Here is a 20,649-nt window from a genome sequence, read left to right on the forward strand (position 1 = left end):
GCAGTCAGATAAATCAAACTATTCAACTGATTCTTCTTGCTTCCTCCACTTCTGTACCATTGATTCATTAATGCTGTATTCTATCACAGCTTCTCTATTCCCATGTTGTTGCAGTATATTGATGACTAACATTCTATTGTGGATGGATTATCTCAGTTGTTCTCCTGACTGAAGTTTGGTCTGTTTACAGCATCCTACCATGCGATTGCATTTGTCTCTAACCATCAGGAACCCTCACGTTAACTTTTATCGAGTGGAAAAGTGTTAGCGTTCATCCTCCAGCTTCACTGTTTATGTTATGCTAACATAGCTATGTCGCTAGCGATCACCTAGCACATAGCCCAACTTCAGTAACCCTACGAACGTCACTGCCATTTAGTTTCCTGTCTTCATTTATGTTGGAAGTGATAGCAGAGCAGTACGTTTGAATTATTATTATTATTATTTTTTTAAATCTCTCAGTCAGAACATGTTATATCATACTTAGCTCGCTAGTTTAGCTAGTTACCTAACTTCTGCTAACTTCTTGCTAACTTTTAATTCCGTTAAATGTAATGCATTCTGTTTTCATGGATGCCTGGATGTTAAACTTCATAGTTACACCTGGTAAAGCAGCAATGCTGATCGTTTTATTAAAGATGAAAGAATTTAGACAGTTTTTAACTCTCAGTGATGCTGCAGTGTTTGTTTGACTTTGGGAACTGAAGGAGACGAGTTTAGGACCCAGATTACTCCGAGATTTACGAGCACCATAGTCCAACAAATACAGCAATAACAACGGCCTGCGTGCATGTTCTACACAAAAAAAAAAAAAAAAAAAAAAGTGCTTTGGTGGGTATCTGACAGGCAAACACCAAACCAGTTCCACATCACTGAAGCGGCACCATTTTTACAAACCAATTCTGGTTTATCTGTTTCACTCAACGATCCGCTTTCTCCCTTCTCATTCTCCGTTGCTGCCATGCTTTTTCGGCCATGTGCGTATGAAAACAAAGGCACTGCGCATGCGCGTTTTACCCATATTCTATCGCGATATTTCATTTTCTTATCGTTTCATAACATTGTACCAGTATTACCATGAACAGTATAATATGGCCCAGCCCTATCTCACACTTTTGATAATCAGTTGTCTGCTTGACGTTTATTCAGCTGTGTAAAAACTATAACTCTAACCGATTTACTCAGGAAGAAATAATATACTGAAAAAAGCCAAACAATAACATTTTTATCTAAGTGACTTATATATATATCATGTTTAACCCGAGTAGCGAAAGACGGCGGTGGGTTTGAAAACAATTTGCTGGCAGCCCGGTATTCTCACCGGCTCTAAGTGAGCCTTGAACCCCGGCTAGCTATCGAGCTGGTGGGTAACAGACATCTCCGAAAAGGTCGGGCAACGAAGTATACAACCGACCCATCCTTCAAATCTGGGGAAATGAAGGGCACATTTGTCAGCCGCATTTGTCAGAGTCTTCGAATTTGGACAGTCTTTGTTGTGTCGCTGTAACGTAATTGGCCTACAAATGCGGGCACAGGAGGATGCGGTTCCTGAATTTGGACACAGCTACTATACCGGACACTGCTTCTTCTTCTGGGTTTAACGGCAGCTGGCATCCTTGTACATGCAGTGCTGCTATCTTCTGTTGCAGTCCATTATTACACTCTTAAATCCTGCTACTTATTCCTGCGTCTCTGGGATCTTACAAAGCTTCAAACGACGCGTCGACTATTAAATTAGTTGTCGACGATTTTGATAGTCGACGTAATCGTGACTAGTTGACTAATCGTGGCAGCCATACTCCTCTTTATACCAAAGTGTTCTAGAGTCAAATGTGCGGCCATTTGTCAGACAGCTAAAGTTTGGCCCAAACTGCATGATATAACACAACAATCACCCAACAGAAAGACTGAAGAAGAAAAGAATCAATGTGCTGACCCATCAAAGCCCCCCAAAAATCAACCTGATTGAAATAAGAAGTGAGACTACTAGAGCTGTACTTAAAGAAATGTATGCAAACCACAATAAAGTGAAGCACTGTTGTGACAAAAAGTACAAAAATATTCCTCCACATCAATGTGAGAGACTAATAGTGTCATAGAGAAAATTATTACTTCAAGTCATTCCTGCTATAGATGGTTTTCCAAGCTATCAAATCAAGGGTTGTAATTTTTTGCACTTAGAGCATTATCTGTGTTATGTTTTCTGGCTATGTTTTCTCCTGGAATAGAAAGATGAGCATGGAGGCAAGCTGTTGCCCATGTGGCTATCTGTTCAAATGTAATGAACCTTAATGCAGGTAAAATGAAACAACTGTTGAGATGGCCTTGGGCAAGGCACTGCCTCAGATGGGCTTTGTGTCAACCTTCTAACTTGCATGGGCATGCCTTTAATAAAAAATAAACACACCAATGCTTAAAATAGGAGTTCATGGTTCAGTTTGGCCATTTATTTGGCTAAAGTACAACCCATAGTTACTAAATAATGTAATATAGTTTATGGAGGCCACCACATATTTCAAATATAACAAGGGTTTCAACAGACAAAAACATGGCTGTGCCATGGGCTCCCTGGTGTCACCTATTGTAGCCAACCTTTACATGGAGGAAGTGGAAAGGAAGGCTCTTGGCTCTTTCAAAGGAAGAGTACCCAGCCACTGGTACAGATATGTAGACGACACCTGGGTCAAAATCAAGAAGTGGAATCCTTCACTGCTCACATTAACGCTGTGGATAAAAATACCAAGTTTACCAGGGAAGACACAAAGGATAACCGTTTGCCTTTCCTGGACTGTGCCATGCGCATTGAAGAGAATGGAAACCTCAACACTGAAGTTTACCAGAAGCCCACACACACGGACCAGTACCTCCTCTTTGACTCCCACCACCCTCTGGAACACAAACTTGGAGTAATCAGGACCCTACATTATCGGGCAGATAATGTTCCCTCTAAGCCTGGAGGGATAAAGAAGGAACACACACATGTAGAGCTGGGCGATAGAACGATAACGATATGTATCGCGATATAACTTTTACTCGATAGAGAAATTAAGCTATCGCGATAGACCTCGCCGCTCTTGTTCTCTTAAAATAAAAATAAAAAAAAAATAAATAAATAAAAAAGGTCAGCCGATCCAAATTCAGTAGCGCAGAGCCGAACCAATCACAGCCGCAGCGTCACGTCGCGTGACTTGTTACGTACAGCACAAGTGCCAAGCCGCACGTGTGTTTGTTTGGGAAGCAGCCAGCGGGTAATGGAGCCAGCGCGTAATGGAGGAAATGAGTGTGCCGACTAGAAAAATCAACCGAGCGTGACCGAAGAGAAAACAGATGACGGTTCCAATGCCGGAGAGATTGTCGAACGGAAGAGCCATAGAAGTTCTGTAGTGTGAAGGTATTTCGGCTATTTCAAGTCTGACAAAAAACAGAGTAGCGTGCACTGTAAATTGTGCCGAAAGCAAGTCTGGAAATACAATAAACTGGTGCATGCGTCACACTGTGCGCCACGTTATTGTTTCGGTGAAATGAATTTCTACAATACTGTTACTGTTAATTCTACTCTCTGCAGTGTTTAAATGCTTACATATACACACAGTTACTGTCCCTCCACACATACGACTCGGTTCTGCTTCTATGCCGCAGCTTTGTTTACTTTTTCCCACCGAGGCTTCTAGACTTCTGATTGGCCAACATTTCTACACGGTTAGGAATCTAGCGCCACCTGCTGCTTTGGCATGTTCATAGCAGCGTTTTCCTTCATTTCTGCCTTTATGTGTGGACGGGATTATTTTTTAAAACGAAAACGGAAAATCTCAGTTTTCAAAAATACCCGTGTACGTGTGGACGTAGCCTCAGTCTCTGACTGGAAGCGCTAATTCGTCATTCGGCTTTTGTCAGACTAAAGTAACTGTTAAAACTGTTTGAAAAGCTAAGCTATACAACAAGGAGAGATCGAGAATTTCCTTTTAGTTCTCAGTTTATTTGATATTGACAAAAGTTAGTCAGTTTTGTCTGTTCTTCTGTAAAACAAACTAAGATTTATTTTTAGAATTAATATTTTGTTTCTAAGTGGAATTGACAATTTAGTCTGTTTCGTTTGTTCTATTTTGAAACTTAAATGCTTTAGCGGCTGCCTTTTGTGTAGTTTGCAATATTTGCCTTTATTTATCTGAAAAAGTCTCATGTTCCTTAAGTACATCTACCCTGTTGAACTTATTATGGGAAATAAATATTTAAATCAAAACAAGCTGCTGATTATTTCACATTTTACTTGTGAGCAACGGCACATTTAAATCTTACAAATAGTTATTTGGCTTATATCGTGATAGATATCGTTATCGCCTGAAATGAAAAAAACATATCATGATATGAAAAAATCTCATATCGCCCAGCTCTACACACATGTAAAGGAAGCTCTCAAAACATGCGGTTATCCTAATTGGGCTTTCATCAAGTCAGCAAAGATGCACAGGAAAGAAGATCAGACACCAGCTAGGGAGGATAAGAAAGACAAACGCAATAACATTGTCATCCCCTATGAAGCTGGTGTATCGGGAAAAACTCAGGAGAGTCTTCTCCAAGCCCGACATCTCAGTTTACTTCAGACCCAGCAACACACTTAGACAGAAACTGGTTCATCCCAAAGACAAAAATCCTAAACACAAACTTAATAATGTAGTGTATGCTGTACAGTGCAGCGAGGAATGTCCAGACCGCGGCATTGGAGAGACCAAACAGCCACTTCATAAACGCATGGCACAGAAGAGCCACCTCCACGGGACAAGACTTGGCGGTCCATCTGCATCTAAAGGACATCGAGGATGCAAATGTTCACATTTTGGACAGAGAAAACAGATGTTGTGAAAGAGGAGTAAAAGAAGCCATTTATTTCCACCGTGAGCGACCATCTTTGAACAGAGGTGGTGGTTTACGACACCAACTGTCTGTCATCTATAATCCAGTTTTGAGATACCTTCCCAGACGCCTTAATGCCCACTCACATCCTGGGCCATCTGACCTCAGGAAATCACATGATAGGGTGGGGCCAGGTTTCACAATGAGCTCACCCGAAACCTTGGCTGATTGTGACCTACACCCATTTTCACACCTTGGCTCATGTGATTAGGTAGAGGATCATTAGGGGGTCCATTGTCCCTCGTGGGGGGATACTCCTACATGGCTTAAATCTGGTACTCCACCATTTGACCCTAGAACTGAAGAAGCTTCTCTGATGAGAGGTGAACCGTCTTCAAGAAAATTAAAGACGTCTAGACACGTTTCTTTCCAAGCTCCTTAGACCATGTGAACAATATACACAAAACGTTGATACGGTTCACATATTGTTCATTTACAGCATATATGATAACATATATATGCTGTATATATTATAATTTCTACATAGCATCGTGGGCTAACAAAAACCAATATTACGTAAATTTCTCACAGTCTAATATACCTGTTTTGTTTAGTTAGAAATGGTAAGAAAGACAGATTTCTGTCAAATACGCAGACAAACAGACCATAATTCCATAGATGCTTGGGGTTTTTGGCTGATGGTCCATTTTGTGGTAGGAATAAAGTGTGTATTGCAACGCAGCTGCCTTTATCAAACTATGGTATGTCAAAAAGCTTCATGTAAATTTAAACCTGTAGCAATTTATCTATGGAGGGAAGCTTGGGGCTAAAGTTATGTGTGTGATAACAGCGCCTCCTACTGCCAAAATGTAAAAGTGCATCACTTTAAGTAGCAGGGCCATAATTATGAGGTTTCACAACAACTACTACATTGACATTGCTGTGAAGCACGGTAAAGTAAAGCTCGCTGCCAGCTGCGTTTCAGTTACTGGAAGTTAACTAGTCCTCACAGAAAAGGAGGAAATTATATGTGGAGTGCGCCTTGAATGAAAGTCGTGTCACATTCTGCTTTAACCAACAGTTAGCTAGCAATGCTAAATCTACGTTTAAATTAAACCGAAACATGTCCAGACTTTTGTCTTCGTCATATTCATCTTACTTTGAGAAGCCTCCTGGTATGTTTTCTGTATGTCTTGGAAAAGTTGTTCGGCCACTGCAGGTAAAAACGAGCGCATTTTCGCACCACTTATTACAGGATGTCTTTGACTGCTCCAGCCAATAAGGTTCCACGAAAATATTACAACTTCCCGTGTTACCCTGCTGTGGTTTTGCTTTCCTCCAAAATAAACTCCTACGTAGATCACATTTTTCTGTTTCGAGGAGATTATTTGGAAGAAAAGGCTGCTTTTGAGTTCGTTATATGAATATCTGCGATGTCACACAGGCATTTTCTTTCTTTCTTTTTAAATAGATTTTTTTAAACTCGGCCTATTAAAGGAAAATAAGTTCAACGCGTCCGCGTACATGAAACTTGAAACCCCTTTCCACTTCCTTTCTTCGTATGGGTTAAAACGCTCAAGTCATTTAGATATTCAATAAGAAAACAGTGTGCTATTGGCAGACGATATAAGATCGGCAAAGCTTTTTTCGATTGGACATTTAGCTCTGGTATAAGCAGTAAGTAGTCAAACAGACCCATTTCACACCAGACACAGTGAAACACACACACACAGATTTATTGTGCCTACCGTAGTGTTTAACGTGCTCTGTCACAATGGGTTGCAAAAAATCTGTAAACAAATCTCATTAGACAACCTACACTTTTTCTGGTAAGACAGGTCAAATAATCAGTGTGTGAATCACACATGAATAAAACGAAGCCCTACTGCAAGAATGACCTGTTATACACTTCCACTGTGGCATCTCAGCTAAAGGTTTCAAACACACTGGGTCTATAACTGTCACCACAGGGACCTCCTCTAAGGCCATCAACTTTACTGAGTGCAATAATACACAGAAGCAGTCAGCCAATACATAACTTTTTCTACAGTCCATGTTAAGATGTGTAGATTAAAAGGTCAAACTGACAAGAGCTGATAAGAGAATGCTGCAGAATTATTAGGCAGCAGTAATTGAACAACATTTTTTTAACTGCACTACCAAAGTCTCAGGTGTGTTGGTGTCGGCTTTAATTACACATTTTATTTTTCAATTTGTAGGAATTCAATTAACATTTTTGCCTTCTCACCTTCAATTTAAGTCTGGGAATCCTTAATAGCTGATATATTTGTTGCATTTGCCCAACTTTTACCTACAAGGGATCACTGGCATTAATTTCCATTTCATACTGGATTACCTGACAAATAAATCATTGCAATATGCGTCAAAGAGTGCGTGTAACTGCCAGTGCACAACCAGAGAGAAGGGAAAAAAACCAAACAAACAAAAAACTGCACACGTCTCAAGGATCGGCACATTTTTCAGTGGTGAACTGATCCACTTTATTTGATTGGTCTGAACTCTTGTAATAGCCTACTGAGAGACATTGTGCGATACAAACATTGCATTTCAACATCATAGGTTACACGGGTTTTCAAGTCTCAATTCCAAAAAAAAAACAAAAAAACAAACAAAGAGCAAAAAAACCCAAAAACACCACTGTGTGTTTGATAGAGAGCTGAAAAGATGCTCCAATATTTTTTCGGCTTCATGTCGGATTTCTTTAAGATTCAAGTTTGTAAACTTTTTTTTCTTTTTGTCATTGCATTTGTAAACAAATAACACCCCATCTAAACGGGATGAATTAGCAAAGATGTTGAAGAAGAAAAAATGACAGAAAATAAAAATCTGAACATGTGCTACGACAATTTTAAATCAAAAAAATGAAAGAAAAAGCAACAACAAAGGAAATATCAAGTTTAGAGCAGAATCGGTTTGTTAACTGAGCAGAGTGAAAGCTGAAAAAGCCAAAATATTTTTTTTCCACATATCTAAAACAAAGTTTACTGTCGTGTATTATAGTTGACCTAGTATAATTCATATTCAAAGCTTTATGCCTGTTGTGTGACACAATGAAAGCAGAGATTAAGTGGTCATGGATTTGAATCTTCATGACATCAAATGCCTAAACATGTAATGGTACCATACAGTTCAAACTGCAATTGTGATGCAAGTGTGACACTAAACAAAAAGATTCCTGTACCAGCTACAAGGAAGAAAAAAAATCGGGGCAAATTTCTGTGAGTAGTAGGAAAAGTTAAAGCACATTTTAGTATACTCCAAGGCTGGAGGATGAATAAGTTACACAGCAGGTAGTATGCTTTTTGTTGTCAAATGCTACAAAGCAAAAAAAAAAAAAGAAAGAAAAAGAAAAGGAAAAAGTGCAACAATGGTGCAGACCATTTTTTAAGTTTGGTTAGTTTTGTCTTTGTGTGTAATAGAAAGACAATTTACAGAGTTCAGATTTTTGTCAGGACAGTATAATTAAAAAAAAGAGGGATTACAGAAACAAATACAAACATTAAACACAAACATATATCTCTGAGAAAATTAGTTAAAGCTGCCTTCTTTCTCAAGTCACAAGGCATGGCAAAAGCATTAAAAAAACACAACTTCCTGACATTTTTTTTCTTTTTAAACCATGACGACATTGCAGAACAAATCATTCTGGACAGTTTGGAAACTGCAAAGAGACAGCTACATGTGACACATCACATAGCTCTTTTGGAGAAGAAGAAGGAAAAAACAAAAAAAAACATATTGGCTCACTTTCATTATTCAGTCGGGGTCCAGGAGTAGTCATAATGATATAATTTCTGGCGAAATTAAGCTTATATCAGACTTTTCGTCTCTCTGCTATGACACCAGTGTTCTCAACTTGTTTTGAAGACATTTCTCTGTCTAGGGTGAGCGGTTATCACTACCATCCAACGCTTACAATCCATGCATCATCTCCGCTGTGTGATAAAGACAGTTATCAGATACCAATGCTGTTTGAAATGTTAGTCTGTTCTCCTCTAATGTCCGCAACGTTCAGGCTCTGGTGGTGCTTGGTGGATGGTGCGCAGGGTGGCACAGTCTCTGTGCTCTGCTCATGGTCAAGTACAAACCACAGGTCCGGTCTCTCTCTCTCTCTCTTACCGTTGCAATGGTAAAAGTATTTGTTTGTGTGTGTGCTGGGTGACAGGGTTTGGAGGGGTGGGAGATGTTGGACTACACAAGACCAACTGTGTTATTAAAGAACGCACCCACACTCTTTCCATTTAAAGTGGATCAATTTAAAAGCGACATTAAAATAAGAAATAATCAAGTTAAGAAAAACACTGCAAAAGGTTACTCTATTTACATACAATGATCTTCTTAAAGACAAGGTATATCTTTACAGAAATCAAACAAAATTCAGAAATAGTTTCTTCTGTTGTCTTTTTTTTTTTACATATTAAGTTCTTTATCTTTCCTGCATCTCATGTCATCACCTCAAGCTGAGTTTTGTTTGTTTTTTCCCCCACCACAACAGGCTGGACGAGTGCTTCTGGACCAAAAGCAAGCGACGTCCAGGAGAACCCTTCCTGTCACAGGCTGCTGCTCGTACTCTCAGCCAACAGCCAGGGGGCGCCATAGCACCAAAAATAAAAAGGACAACACCCCATCTACATGTTGCACTCCCCAGTGAGCGAGGTTAGTTCCAGGAGAGGGGCGTGAACAGACAAGCCAAAGAGCAGGCCTCTCTTCTGGTTAATAAAGCTGTAAGCAAGCGGGGCTCAGTCATCACTATCAGACAGGGTCTCGTATTGCTCCGACAGCAAAGACTGCCACTCTCGCCGCTGGCCAGGGGCTCCAGCTGGATTCTGCTGCAGCTGCTGCTGCTGGCTCTGTATGGAGGGTGACGCTATGGAAGTGGGTGGTGTGTTGCTCAGTATGCGCATAGTCAGCGGGTTGTATGGGAACTGGATGGGTCCTGTGGAAAAAGGAAAACAACACGAGTGGGCAAAATGTAGATGAAATGATGCCAGGGCCATATTTTAGGAAGCAGGTTCAACAAACTCCGAGTCAAACCATAAACCCTGAGCTGATGTCCGAGTTTCTGATTCAGGAAAGGCTGACCAGAGCTGGCGTTTTACATTTAACACTTTAGTTACATAAACTTTACATGTAATTTTGGTAGGATGACACATTTTAAATAAGAAATACAGATCATGTAAGGACAAAATAACCCACTAAGAATTTATCAGTTTTAAATCCGGCCATGCTAGTTAACTGAAACCCAAACATGGTCTACTGAGCTGCTTTGATCCGTTATGGAATTTATGACATGGATCCAGTTCTAGGAGACCTGATTAAGGTGATTTTCAGATTAAGGTGAGTTTAAGTTTGGATTTCACACAGTGTACTTCAAAATGTTGTTTCACATCATGTAATGTGTCTGTGAACAAATTTCAACATGAAATGTAGTCAGAACACAATTAGAGTGTCTGCAACTGCATTTAAAAAGTCACTTTAAAATACATTTAATGTTTCAGAAAAATTGCATGACACTCTTATAGCTGCATTTCTGTCCACACAGTTAGAAAAATTGAGACTACAGATTTTACATCTGAGATGTAATCTTGGTCTTTATCTTTATAATAGTGACGACTAAATAACTGTGAACGCAGTCGTGTTACATACAAAAAATAGCAAATAAACATGACTTTAGTTTCTACCAAAAACTCTACCAAAAATCTCTGCAAATGAAACTTTTCAATTGCACCTTTCACAGCAACTTTATGAATGAGGAAATGAAACTGAGTGTCAGTCAGCTGGTTTGGGCGCAGCAGGAAGCGAGGAGCCAGGGGAAGACTTTCAGAATTTGTTGAAGAACTCATTAACAATGAATTAACAATTAATTCATTATTCTGTTTTTTTCAGCATGCACAAGAACTAGTTCTCCACCTGCTGCAGGTTCTGCTTAGATGTCGAGAGCAGTAAAAGGTTGTCACCAACTGGTGTCCAAGACTGTGGAGTCTATAAAAAAAGACAGCCCACCACCTAGAGAAGCAGCTGAATGATACTGAGGGCTCTCACAATAACAAGCTAACTAACAATCTAGCTGGGAAGTAAACATCAGGAAGGAAAAGAAAAAATAAGGTTGCTGCTTAATAGGTTGAGCTTACTCTGGAATAGAATCATTTAAGATCTATGAGTAGAAAACAGTAAAGTGACAGTAGAGACTGGACAGTGCACCTGTGGAAGAGGGTCGGTCATCCCAGCTCCACTGGGATTGGGCTTGTCTGTGATAGTCTCCCTCAGAGTGGACGGAGGACACTGATGAGGGGCGCTCCCCTCCACCGTAGACCTGACCCAGGTTAGGAGACTTGGATTTCCGGCTGTTGGCTTTTCCCTGCTTCTGCTTACCTGAATTCAAAGAGGTAGAGGTAAATCAACATTATCCACAGTCCTTCAGAAAGGGCACAAAGCTGACTACAATAGCGGGGGTATTCCTGCTTACCCATGCTGGGAGATGGACTGGCCTCCTGCCGAGGGTCACTGCCAGTGTTGGATGTTACACCACCCTGTTGGTCCTCCTGTCTGTCCTCCAAATTGCCCATTAAGGCCTTGCGGATGATGTCTTCCAGACCCAGATTACTGGCTGGGTCACTAAAGGAGTGATTCCTGGGGTTGATGCTGCCTAAAAATCATATCACACACACACGCACAATACAGTGAGAGAGAATCGGCATAAATACACAGTGTGTCTGAACAAAATATGCTGCTACTTACTGGAGCTGGTAACCGCAGGCAGGTTGAAAATCTCTGTTCCTGGTTGTGCGTTTCCTGCAAGACAATTAATACTGGTGAAAAAAAAGCTGGTTTAGAAGAAACCGAGTTCAAAACGCTTTAATAATTCACATGCATAAAGAGCTAGAAGGATTTAGGTTAACATAGGATAAGAGAATACCCACTTACCAACATCAGAATCACCAACACCAGAGGTGGAGTTCAACTTACGAAAGATCTCCTGCTTCTTCGATTTCACCATTGGTGAGGTGTTCTCCAGCTTGGTGAAGAAGGAAGGCAGATAGCTAACACTCCCTGGGGACCGTGAGTCACTCCTTGAACCAAAAAAAGACACAAGGAGTCAGACAAAACAGTGACACAAACCTTCAAAAACATCAAAACCAAATTTGAATCATTATAAAATCAAATTATCAAACAAACAAGCTGAGCCGCTCCTGTACCTAATCTCTGAGCTGTCACCCTCTCGCCGCTGGGGTGGAGGTCCACCTGACTCCTGTTTGTCCATGCCTTGGTAGCTCTGTGGTGGAGAGATGGGTTCATAGTTCTCCATCGGCCTGCCTCCTCGCTCTGGAGACTTGCCAGGCCTGAAGAGGAGAAAGAGAGCAAATTTTTGTCAGATGGCAGAAAATAAATTGGTTTCATTCTAATTAATTCAGGCATTCAGTACCTAGCTCTGGGCTTGTCGGAGGCGTTCTCTGGGGAAACTCTGCTGGAGGGTCTCTGGTGGTGTTGGGCCTGCACCTGATTCTCAGGACTGTAGCGACTGGGCATTTTGCCTCGACCTGAAGAGGACACAGGTGGCACAACGCTCTGGAATGCAGCAGAGGCTGAAGAGGAGACTGGAGGAGGGTCCTTATTCCTGGCAAAATCCTGTGTTATGATGTGCTGCATTACAGGGAGTTACCACAAAACCAAGTTAGCTAGCTGTGATTACCTGGTGCACATGGTAAATTCCTATGTGCTGCATTATTTTTGATGTTGCAGGCCATTGTGCTCTCCAGCATTTCTTACCGAAATGTGGTCTGCCAAGGTCATGACTCGATGAGTTTTGGGGACCTGTGAGTAGCTGTCAGCCTGGGAGGAGGAAAGTTGCTGGGAACTGGACTGTGGTGGCTCCCCTGATTGCCGGTATCGACTCATGTCATAAGATCGCATGCCAACTGCGAAAGGTTAACCAGGGACAGAGCAGAGTTGTTTTAGAGAGAGCCATGGTGAAGTGAGAAGTGATGAGATGGCAAGGCTCCAAAAGACTATGCCAAAAGTAAATGATCCACATCTGCTTTCAGGTGACAAAAATAACTTTTGAGTGCAGTCTGGGGACTAGACAGTCTCAAATCACAAGGTTAGTCGGTGAAGCCATTCAAGGTATGGCATGTTTACTCAGCACAGCTAATTTTAGCCTTTCATGCCAAATCTTCAACCACCCCCCAACAAGTAATCAAGGGTATCGTTCTCTAACCAGAAGATTAGTGGTCTGAGTTGAAGAGTTTTAGGATAAGATACTGTAAATTCCCCAATGCACCAGTTGGTATGCGATTGTGTGACAGAGTTTAACTGCATTTAAAAAATCCATTGTATGAATATCTTTAATATAACTTGAATTATATTTGAATATTAGTAAAATCACTCTGGTTTAAATAAAAAAAGGAATATCCCCAAAGTTAGGATGTTCATACCCGATGCCTGTTGTTGCACATCTTCTGGTTTGTCCTGCTGAGGCTGGACAGGGGAACTAGCTGGACTGATCACCTCAATTGCTCCACCACCAGTGTTGTCATAGCGACTGGATGTCACTGTGGGACAAGTATGGACAAAGAGTTACTGTTGACTGAGGCCAAACTGATAGCAATATTTGGTGAGTTAAAGAAAAAAACAATGAACATTAACTTAACACAAACGTATGTGTCTTTTTGAGTCCTTAAGATAATATGACAATAAGGCTACTTTCAGCTTCTTACTAATCACAAGAGGTTGTTACAGTCGGTAGCGCTGCAAGTTTGTTTGATGCCCTTCCTGAGGTAAACCTAAAGGGGATCTGTGTGTCTGGCTGGATTTGAACCAACAACGTTTTGCTTGCGAAGCAAATGTATTAACCAGTACACTATGGAGGGGCCTAATATGCTGTGACAATGATTGCTCTTCTACGCTCTGCTTGACTCTGCTACTTGTGGTGTCTGTAGCATTCCAAACACTTGTTGCCAACAGGGCAGTTGGAAAGTTCCTTCTCCTAAACTTTGCAACGCCAACACTGTTGAAGGGCATTTCTCCTATCTCTTTTTAAATTTTAATTTATCGGCTGCAGATACTGATATGTAGGAAAATAGCCAATATTTGCCTACATATCAGCCCTACCAATATATTGGTCAGGCTCTACTACACATGAGATGTACTGTTCTATGTACACCTATCCTTTCATGCAACTGCGGATGTTACGGTATCACAGAGCATTTATGTGAAGCTTGAATAGTTCTCTTTTTTAATCCAATACACTCACAGCTGCTAGATGAATCCGAGCTCTGGGAGCCTCGCTCTCGCGAGTCTTTGTCCGAGGCTATCTGACGTTTGATAATGACATCAATGAAATTGGCGGCTGTCATAGTCGTCTTTCCATGAGTCCGAAGCTCCTCTTCAATGCGGGACTTTGTTTGAGGTCCCTTATCCTTAACCCCAACACCAGTGCTTTCAGAATAAGCTGGATAGGCTTTACTCCCTGGCAGAGACATAGCTCCATACGGTGAATGCAGAGATCGCCTTTCTGTCTCCTGTTGTTGCTGTTCAGACAGGCTGGATGCTCGCCGAGCTGAAGACATATCGTCATCTCGTTCATGTTTGCTCTCCTTCACTTTGACCACGTCCATCTGTGGAGCAGAAGCTGCGGCGTCCACCAAAGCAGCCAGAGCATCAGCTGCAGTACTGTGGCGGGCGGTACTCTGTGGTGCAGATATAGCTGTTGAAAGAGGCCTAAAAGAGAAAATAAGAACTCGATCACGTCAAAAATATTTGCAGAAACATGTGCTCATGTAAAATATTTTTCCATTCCATTGCATCAAATGAGTCTAACGAGGAGACTTTTTAGCATAAAGAAGTGGCTCACACAGTTATCATGTCATGCTGTTGCCCAAAATGTAATCATGTATAAAAAAAATATGCATGTGCAAAAAATCTTTAGCGAGCTAGAGGAAAAGAGACCCAGAGTAGCTTTAAGCTTACATCAGAGAGGTGATGACACTCTTTGGCTGGAAGATGCTTGGCCGCTGTGGAACTCCAACATCCTGTGGTCTGTGTGAGGGAGAAGGGGAGTGCAGATAACCTCGACTCCCTGGCCGGACTGGCTGCTCTGGTCCGCCTTGAGGACACACATAAATATTTTACTGTAACAGTGTTTCAAAATAAAAGCCCTAAGAGCACAGGTTCCTATACTGAAGGGACTAAAAACATCAGAATGAGATTTCCAAAACTGTACGAGTTCTAAACTCAAAAATGACTCACCTGCACGCATGTATTCATTGGCTCGCTCTCGTTCTCGCTCTCTTAATTCCCGCTCACGCTCATGTTCCCTCTCCCTCTGCTCCCTTTCCTTTTCCCTTTCCTTCTCCTGCTGCTCCCGATCACGGTCACGCTCCCTCTCCCGTTCTCTCTCATTGGCAACAGCAAGGTGACCTGAAGAGAACAAGGACACCACAGACAAAATGTAAAGACTCGACTCACCTGCTAGAAAAATGCTGGAGCAGACTTCCTTTAGAAATGTTAGCTTTGCTGACAAGTTCTGAAATGGCCAGATGTACCATTTCAGATGAAACCAGGAAACTGTGCTGCTGCTGCTTTAAAGCTGCTTTAAACTCTTAAACTTACCTGGACTGAAAAATAAGAACAACTACAGACCACATAACTCAACTCTTTAAGCTCATCACCAGGTTTTTGGAATCTACATATTAAAACAATCGGTTTAGGCGATAGGATAAAAATAAAAAACAGAGTGCAGGCTATTTATGTTTTGTTTGTTTTTTCCTGTGCAACAGAAAACAAAAAAACAAAAACAAGGACATCAACTGCGCTGTGCAACGGTCAGGCAGTTTTATGGGAAATCACTCCCAGCATGACTTCAGTAAAACTTAACTTTTGTAACCAGACAAGCACAACCGACCTTTGCCACATCAGGCCAGCACAGAGCTGCACTTTTACAGAAGCGGCGATCGTGGCAAGGAAGATAAAGGGCACATGGGGTGTAGGGATGGGGAAGGGAGGGGTCCTCACCTTGCGACATGGAGGTTGGGTTGAAAGCTCTAGGAGGGAAAGGGGGCTGAGGTCCAGTGAGGTAGGCGATGCGTTCCAAAGTGGGAGTACCTGTTCCCCCAGGGTGAGGCAACAGGATAGTTGGAGGCATCTGGGCTAGATCAATAATCCCTTTTACAGACAGAAGCAAAGGGCCAACGGTGAACAACAAGAACCAATCCATCAATTTCTGAATGTATGAACACCGTCTACACTTAGCTGTAACCCATCACCTTCATCTGTTAGTGCTTCCAAATACAAATTGATCAATAAGCAACAGGGCTGCAAAGAGAGTGGAATAGTGGTCAACTTGTAAGAGGCAACCACTCAGCAAATGGAGATTTGCATGACTATACAAAATTTATAAATTGAGCTGTAGCCGAATCATTTGCAGCCCCAATATAAAGAACAAATCAGCAGAATTTGTCTAGGTCATTTGCTTCTGGGCGTCTGGAAAAGGTTGCCACTACTTCACAAGCACACAGCCTGCATACTACTACCCCTCCTGCCCACAGCTGTTAGTCAGCTATCGGAGGGCCATACCTCGAGATCCGGGTGCATAAGGGATAGCAACAGACTGTTCCCGCGGTGACAGTCCTCTGGGCATCTGCTGGGAAGTGATATAATCGTTCAGGATGGTCTGCCGTGTGTTCTCTATGGTGTACAGCTGGTAGTTGTTATGGTAGCCTGTTGGGGATGGCTGCCTGGGGAACATGAATGCTGTAGCAGAGGACAAAACAAAACAAAACAAAACAAAAAAGCCCATGAACAGAAGGCTCACTGATACAGATCACCACTGCTGACGTCAGCAGCTGTAAAAGATCCTGGACATGTTATGCTTATGAAATAGAAAGCCTGAGTTGCTTTCATCAGTTTACTCAGAATCAAGGTTTTCATTATTCACATGGTGACGGTAGAAAGAATAAAAATGCTTTAAACGCTATACCAGGATCCAGCACTCTGTGGAAGGCCAGGGTGGGGTCAAGATGTGGAGGCAAATGGCTTTTGTACACATCAGGTCGGTGATGGGGGTGATGGGGGTCGAAGGGGCTATGAGAGGGTACAGAGTCACCACCGCTCACTGGGGACTTGGCTGGGACACTGTCTCTCTGCGTCGGTGTCATGGTGCTCTTTCTTTCATGTGAAGCAGACTTTGCAGACCCCATCCCACCTTCAGAAGAGAGAGAGAGAGAGAGAGAGAGAGAGAGAGAGAGAGAGAGAGAGAGAGAGAGAGAGACGCACGTCTTATCTAATTAGTTGAAGCAACAACTTAATATCATTTCATTACTTTTCTCAGGAAAAAAAAGAAAGAAAAAAGAAAAGCTTATCCAGTGCCCTCAGCACTGGGTGCACATTGTGTATTAATTACTACTATAGTTTTTCGACAAAATAAGATCATCTGGTAAGGGAAAGATAAATGTCTACTTCAATTCTATCCAACTCCATAATTGTAAGAGTTATAATGTTTATTAATAAATAACTGAGAACCTGATGTTCTACTGTGAATAAAATGATTATGGAATATACCCTCTGAAGCTCGTCCCAGCATAGGTGATCCTCTAGACATGGGGTTGGTACTGTAACTAACAGGGGTCCTGCGAGCATTGGCGTCCTCATACAAGCCTGGGCTAAGCTGGGATTTGCTGGCCTCCTGGTGTGTGGAGCGTAGAACAGAGGTGGTGGAGTTGACCACAGAGGTGTGCCGTACTCCCTTACCCTCGTCGTATTTGGTTCGTTCCATGGCCTCCAGTTGGGGCATGTTGTGTGGCAGCTTAGTGGGACTGGGGATCAGGGACTTGACATTGTGTTTGATGGTGGGCTGGTTCAGATTGTGAATCTGGTAAAGGGTTTTAAAAACAACAGTTTAGTTATCAATTCATCATAAAAAATCAGTTTTGTATTTTTGTGGAGTTCATATATTAAATTTCAAAAACATTAAAGTAAATTGTTTAAGAGTGGCTGGAATCACAGCTCTGTCTGACCTGTGACATGGAGCCCTCCAAAACCCTTCTGTCTGGCAAATCAGGAGTCTTGCACATATCCTGTCCAGAATCTTGTCGTGGGATTTCATGAATAGAACGACCCATCTCTTTAATCGTATTGACGCCCTCGTAGGGCTTGCCCTTGCCAATACCCCCTTCGAAGGAGCGGGCAGGCGGGCTCTCCTGCTTTAACTGTTTTCCATATTTCATAGTATCGTCATAAGTCTCTGCGGCAGTTCTTGGTGTCCCTGGAAAGATTTGAAGTTATTTCAGGTTTGCTTATTCGTTCATGTGACTTTGAGTGATGCATCAACTTTACAGTAAGCTACCTTGCATTATGGATCCAGTGATCACCGGTCTTTCCTTAGATTCTCCATGAATGCTTTCTCTGGGCAAAGCTCTGCTAATTAACCCTGAGGGGGGAAAAAACAGAAACAGGCACCGTGAGCCCCTGACACAGAAAAGACAAACAAGGACAGTGTGTATATTCAGTGACACACAAGCAGTACCCTCCAACGGGGCTCCGTCTCTGCCCGTGTGTCCTCGGCCCATGGGTTCCTCCATCATGTTGAAGGTGCGTTTCAGCTCATGACTTGTTCGGGGGCTGCGGGTGTTTTCCCTGGGGTTCTTGATGGCTACTGGTCAATAAAACATATAATAACACGTGTGTGCCAAACAAAGAAAAATTGCTATTTGCAATATCGACAATAAAAGGCACTTACAACTATCATAGGACACGATATGCCCACTTTTGCCTTCATAGATGACATGACCTTTAGCCAGCTGCTCCCCCCTAGCTTTGTCTGGGCTGCTTGGGTCTTCTGTGGCAAGCCTTGTGATGGTGCCCTTCAGAAGGTCAGCAGCAATGCTCGACTGGGCCAGAGCTGGTGTGCCCTGTTTAAGGGGAGAGCAAAGAAATGTTCTATAAATACAAAAAAAAAACCCCATGAAGTGTAAAAACAAAAAAACAAAGCCTCATTTCATCCATTCATTACCTGAGTGATAGAGCCTCTGAAAGGCAGACCTTCGCCAGCCTTTGCTGGGTTGCCTCTACAATCCTGTATGGATGGAACTGCAGCTCCTAAAGAGTTACAGAGAGAAACAAAATATAACTAGACTATAAGGCTTGAGAAAGTTTTCTACTAACAGGAACTCCAGTTCTCTATTTGCAGAATTCTGTGTGGGACAATAGTAAAACAGACAGACCATGCCATAAAGTAGGTGCGATGCCTCAGATGTCAACTGTGACAGAATTTCTAAAGAGCAACGTCCTTTGATCTGGATGTTTTGCTTTCTGACACTGAAAGCAAAGCATTCATTTTCATGCCATGCTTGGTTTTCCAATGTTGCCAGCTCTATATGAACAGAAGAAGTGATAAACAGCTTAGTCACATGAAGCCTGTTATCCTACCAGGCTTGTTAAGATCCTGCTGCCGCGGCAGACCCAGAGAGATGGAGCCCACACTGCTCTTAGTTCCCTCTGGCCCATAGATAGCGTGGGATGGCAGGTATGTGCCAGGAGTTCCCTGGAAATTAAATCACAGAACATATTTCAAAGTCAGCTCACTGGGTACACAGAAACAATAAAGCAGTTCATTTTATTAAGATGGGATCAACTGTCCTATTCTACCATCAACAGTGTAGTAGATAAATATAGTAATAGTTTGAAAATTAAAGTGTTGATCCTGTCATGGACAAAAAGATTTATAAAACCTACATATGTTAATCTTACATCAGAGCTCACATTAATTATTAAAGAATCTGATTTCTCCCCAGTGGTGTAAGAGAACAGCTAGTCTACTGGTAAAGCACAAACATCATACCCCAGGTGCCTCACCTGGGAGATGGAGCCTCCTTGGATGAAGGAAGGCTTGTCTGTGGGCTTGGTAGTTGGAATGAGTGGAGGAGGAGAGGGAATGTTGGGAGGTCGAATGGTTCTGAACGTCATGCGGCCTCCATCTGGTATATTCTGGACCAGCTGGGTAGTTGCAGGGTGAAGGACTGGTGGAAATACAGAAAAGGAAATAAGATAACTGATTAAAACAGCTGGGTATAACATCAAAAAAGCAAACCAGTGCACCCAACATACTGTTTTTTTTTAAGCTTTATTCCAAATTAAATACTTCATGATAAAATATTAAGCTTTGTTCTGACAACGCTCCACTGAGTGGCGAAGTAAGCAGAGAAGACCTCATTTAACAGCCTGTCTTCAGCCTGTGGTATCTTTGGCCCATGCCCGCTGTCTACTTGACTGTCTCCTGGGACAGCTGAATAGACAAAATGAATCATAACACACCTCAAACATGCACCCACACAGACCGGGAGTAACCTCCCTGCAGGGAGAGCAGCATGCACTCTGCACTCTATCAAAAATGCAAATGGCAGCGAGAGTTCCTCCAGCGGGCACGGGCGTCATCCTGCTGCTGGCTCATGCAGGGACAGATAAGAAAACAAGCCACTCTATGACGAATTTATAAGCCTCTGTTGCAGAGAAGGGACTGTATGTCAGGCATTAACATTCATGCTCAGGAAGTTCAGGAACAACAACTTAATTCGGATGGACATGATTTTATCCTTGCCCCAGATTACAAACAAGGGGGGGGGGAGTAACAGCAGAAGTTTTTGTATGCATCCTATAAGATGGAAAATAAGATAAGATGACCTTTATTAGTCCCACACGTGGGAAATGAGGAAGTAAAACATAGTACCTCTTCCCAGCTCTATAAAGTTCTGGCAAATATCTGACAGTCAATCTGCATGTAGTAAA

At 42.1% G+C, this 20,649-nt stretch overlaps 2 protein-coding genes across 7 annotated transcripts in view; both read right to left on the reverse strand.

Moving 5' to 3' along the window:
• The window catches only part of zswim7 (zinc finger, SWIM-type containing 7), a 34,021-nt gene extending 27,866 nt beyond the window's left edge, over positions 1–6,155 (reverse strand). Inside the window, exon 1 of the mRNA XM_086309696.1 lies at positions 6,011–6,155. Coding sequence (XP_086165822.1) covers positions 6,011–6,086 — 76 coding nt within the window. The 5' untranslated portion in view covers positions 6,087–6,155. The remainder of the gene's footprint in view (positions 1–6,010) is intronic.
• A 1,164-nt stretch (positions 6,156–7,319) lies between these two features.
• ncor1 (nuclear receptor corepressor 1) overlaps positions 7,320–20,649 on the reverse strand; it is a 62,422-nt gene continuing 49,092 nt past the window's right edge. For 4 of the 6 annotated variants that reach the window (XM_086309699.1, XM_086309701.1, XM_086309697.1 and 1 more), the window contains 23 exons: positions 19,720–19,883; positions 19,294–19,408; positions 18,878–18,963; positions 18,605–18,776; positions 18,392–18,520; positions 18,212–18,295; positions 17,883–18,130; positions 17,428–17,737; positions 16,847–17,071; positions 16,444–16,620; positions 15,883–16,032; positions 15,118–15,288; positions 14,839–14,974; positions 14,123–14,589; positions 13,305–13,421; positions 12,640–12,788; positions 12,296–12,513; positions 12,069–12,212; positions 11,797–11,942; positions 11,611–11,664; positions 11,339–11,518; positions 11,074–11,244; positions 7,320–9,808 (listed from right to left, as the gene is read on the reverse strand). In XM_086309699.1, coding sequence (XP_086165825.1) covers positions 9,612–9,808; positions 11,074–11,244; positions 11,339–11,518; positions 11,611–11,664; positions 11,797–11,942; positions 12,069–12,212; positions 12,296–12,513; positions 12,640–12,788; positions 13,305–13,421; positions 14,123–14,589; positions 14,839–14,974; positions 15,118–15,288; positions 15,883–16,032; positions 16,444–16,620; positions 16,847–17,071; positions 17,428–17,737; positions 17,883–18,130; positions 18,212–18,295; positions 18,392–18,520; positions 18,605–18,776; positions 18,878–18,963; positions 19,294–19,408; positions 19,720–19,883 — 4,010 coding nt within the window. In that variant the 3' untranslated portion in view covers positions 7,320–9,611. The remainder of the gene's footprint in view (positions 9,809–11,073; positions 11,245–11,338; positions 11,519–11,610; positions 11,665–11,796; positions 11,943–12,068; positions 12,213–12,295; positions 12,514–12,639; positions 12,789–13,304; positions 13,422–14,122; positions 14,590–14,838; positions 14,975–15,117; positions 15,289–15,882; positions 16,033–16,443; positions 16,621–16,846; positions 17,072–17,427; positions 17,738–17,882; positions 18,131–18,211; positions 18,296–18,391; positions 18,521–18,604; positions 18,777–18,877; positions 18,964–19,293; positions 19,409–19,719; positions 19,884–20,649) is intronic. The other 2 variants (XM_086309698.1, XM_086309700.1) reach the window with 2 other exon arrangements.

Source organism: Aulonocara sp. 'chitande type north' Nkhata Bay, linkage group LG10, assembly GCF_057382095.1.
Source record: "Aulonocara sp. 'chitande type north' Nkhata Bay isolate Kocher_YH1m ecotype deep benthic linkage group LG10, A_spYH_male_GT1.1, whole genome shotgun sequence".
Taxonomy (NCBI): Eukaryota; Metazoa; Chordata; class Actinopteri; order Cichliformes; family Cichlidae; genus Aulonocara; species Aulonocara sp. 'chitande type north' Nkhata Bay.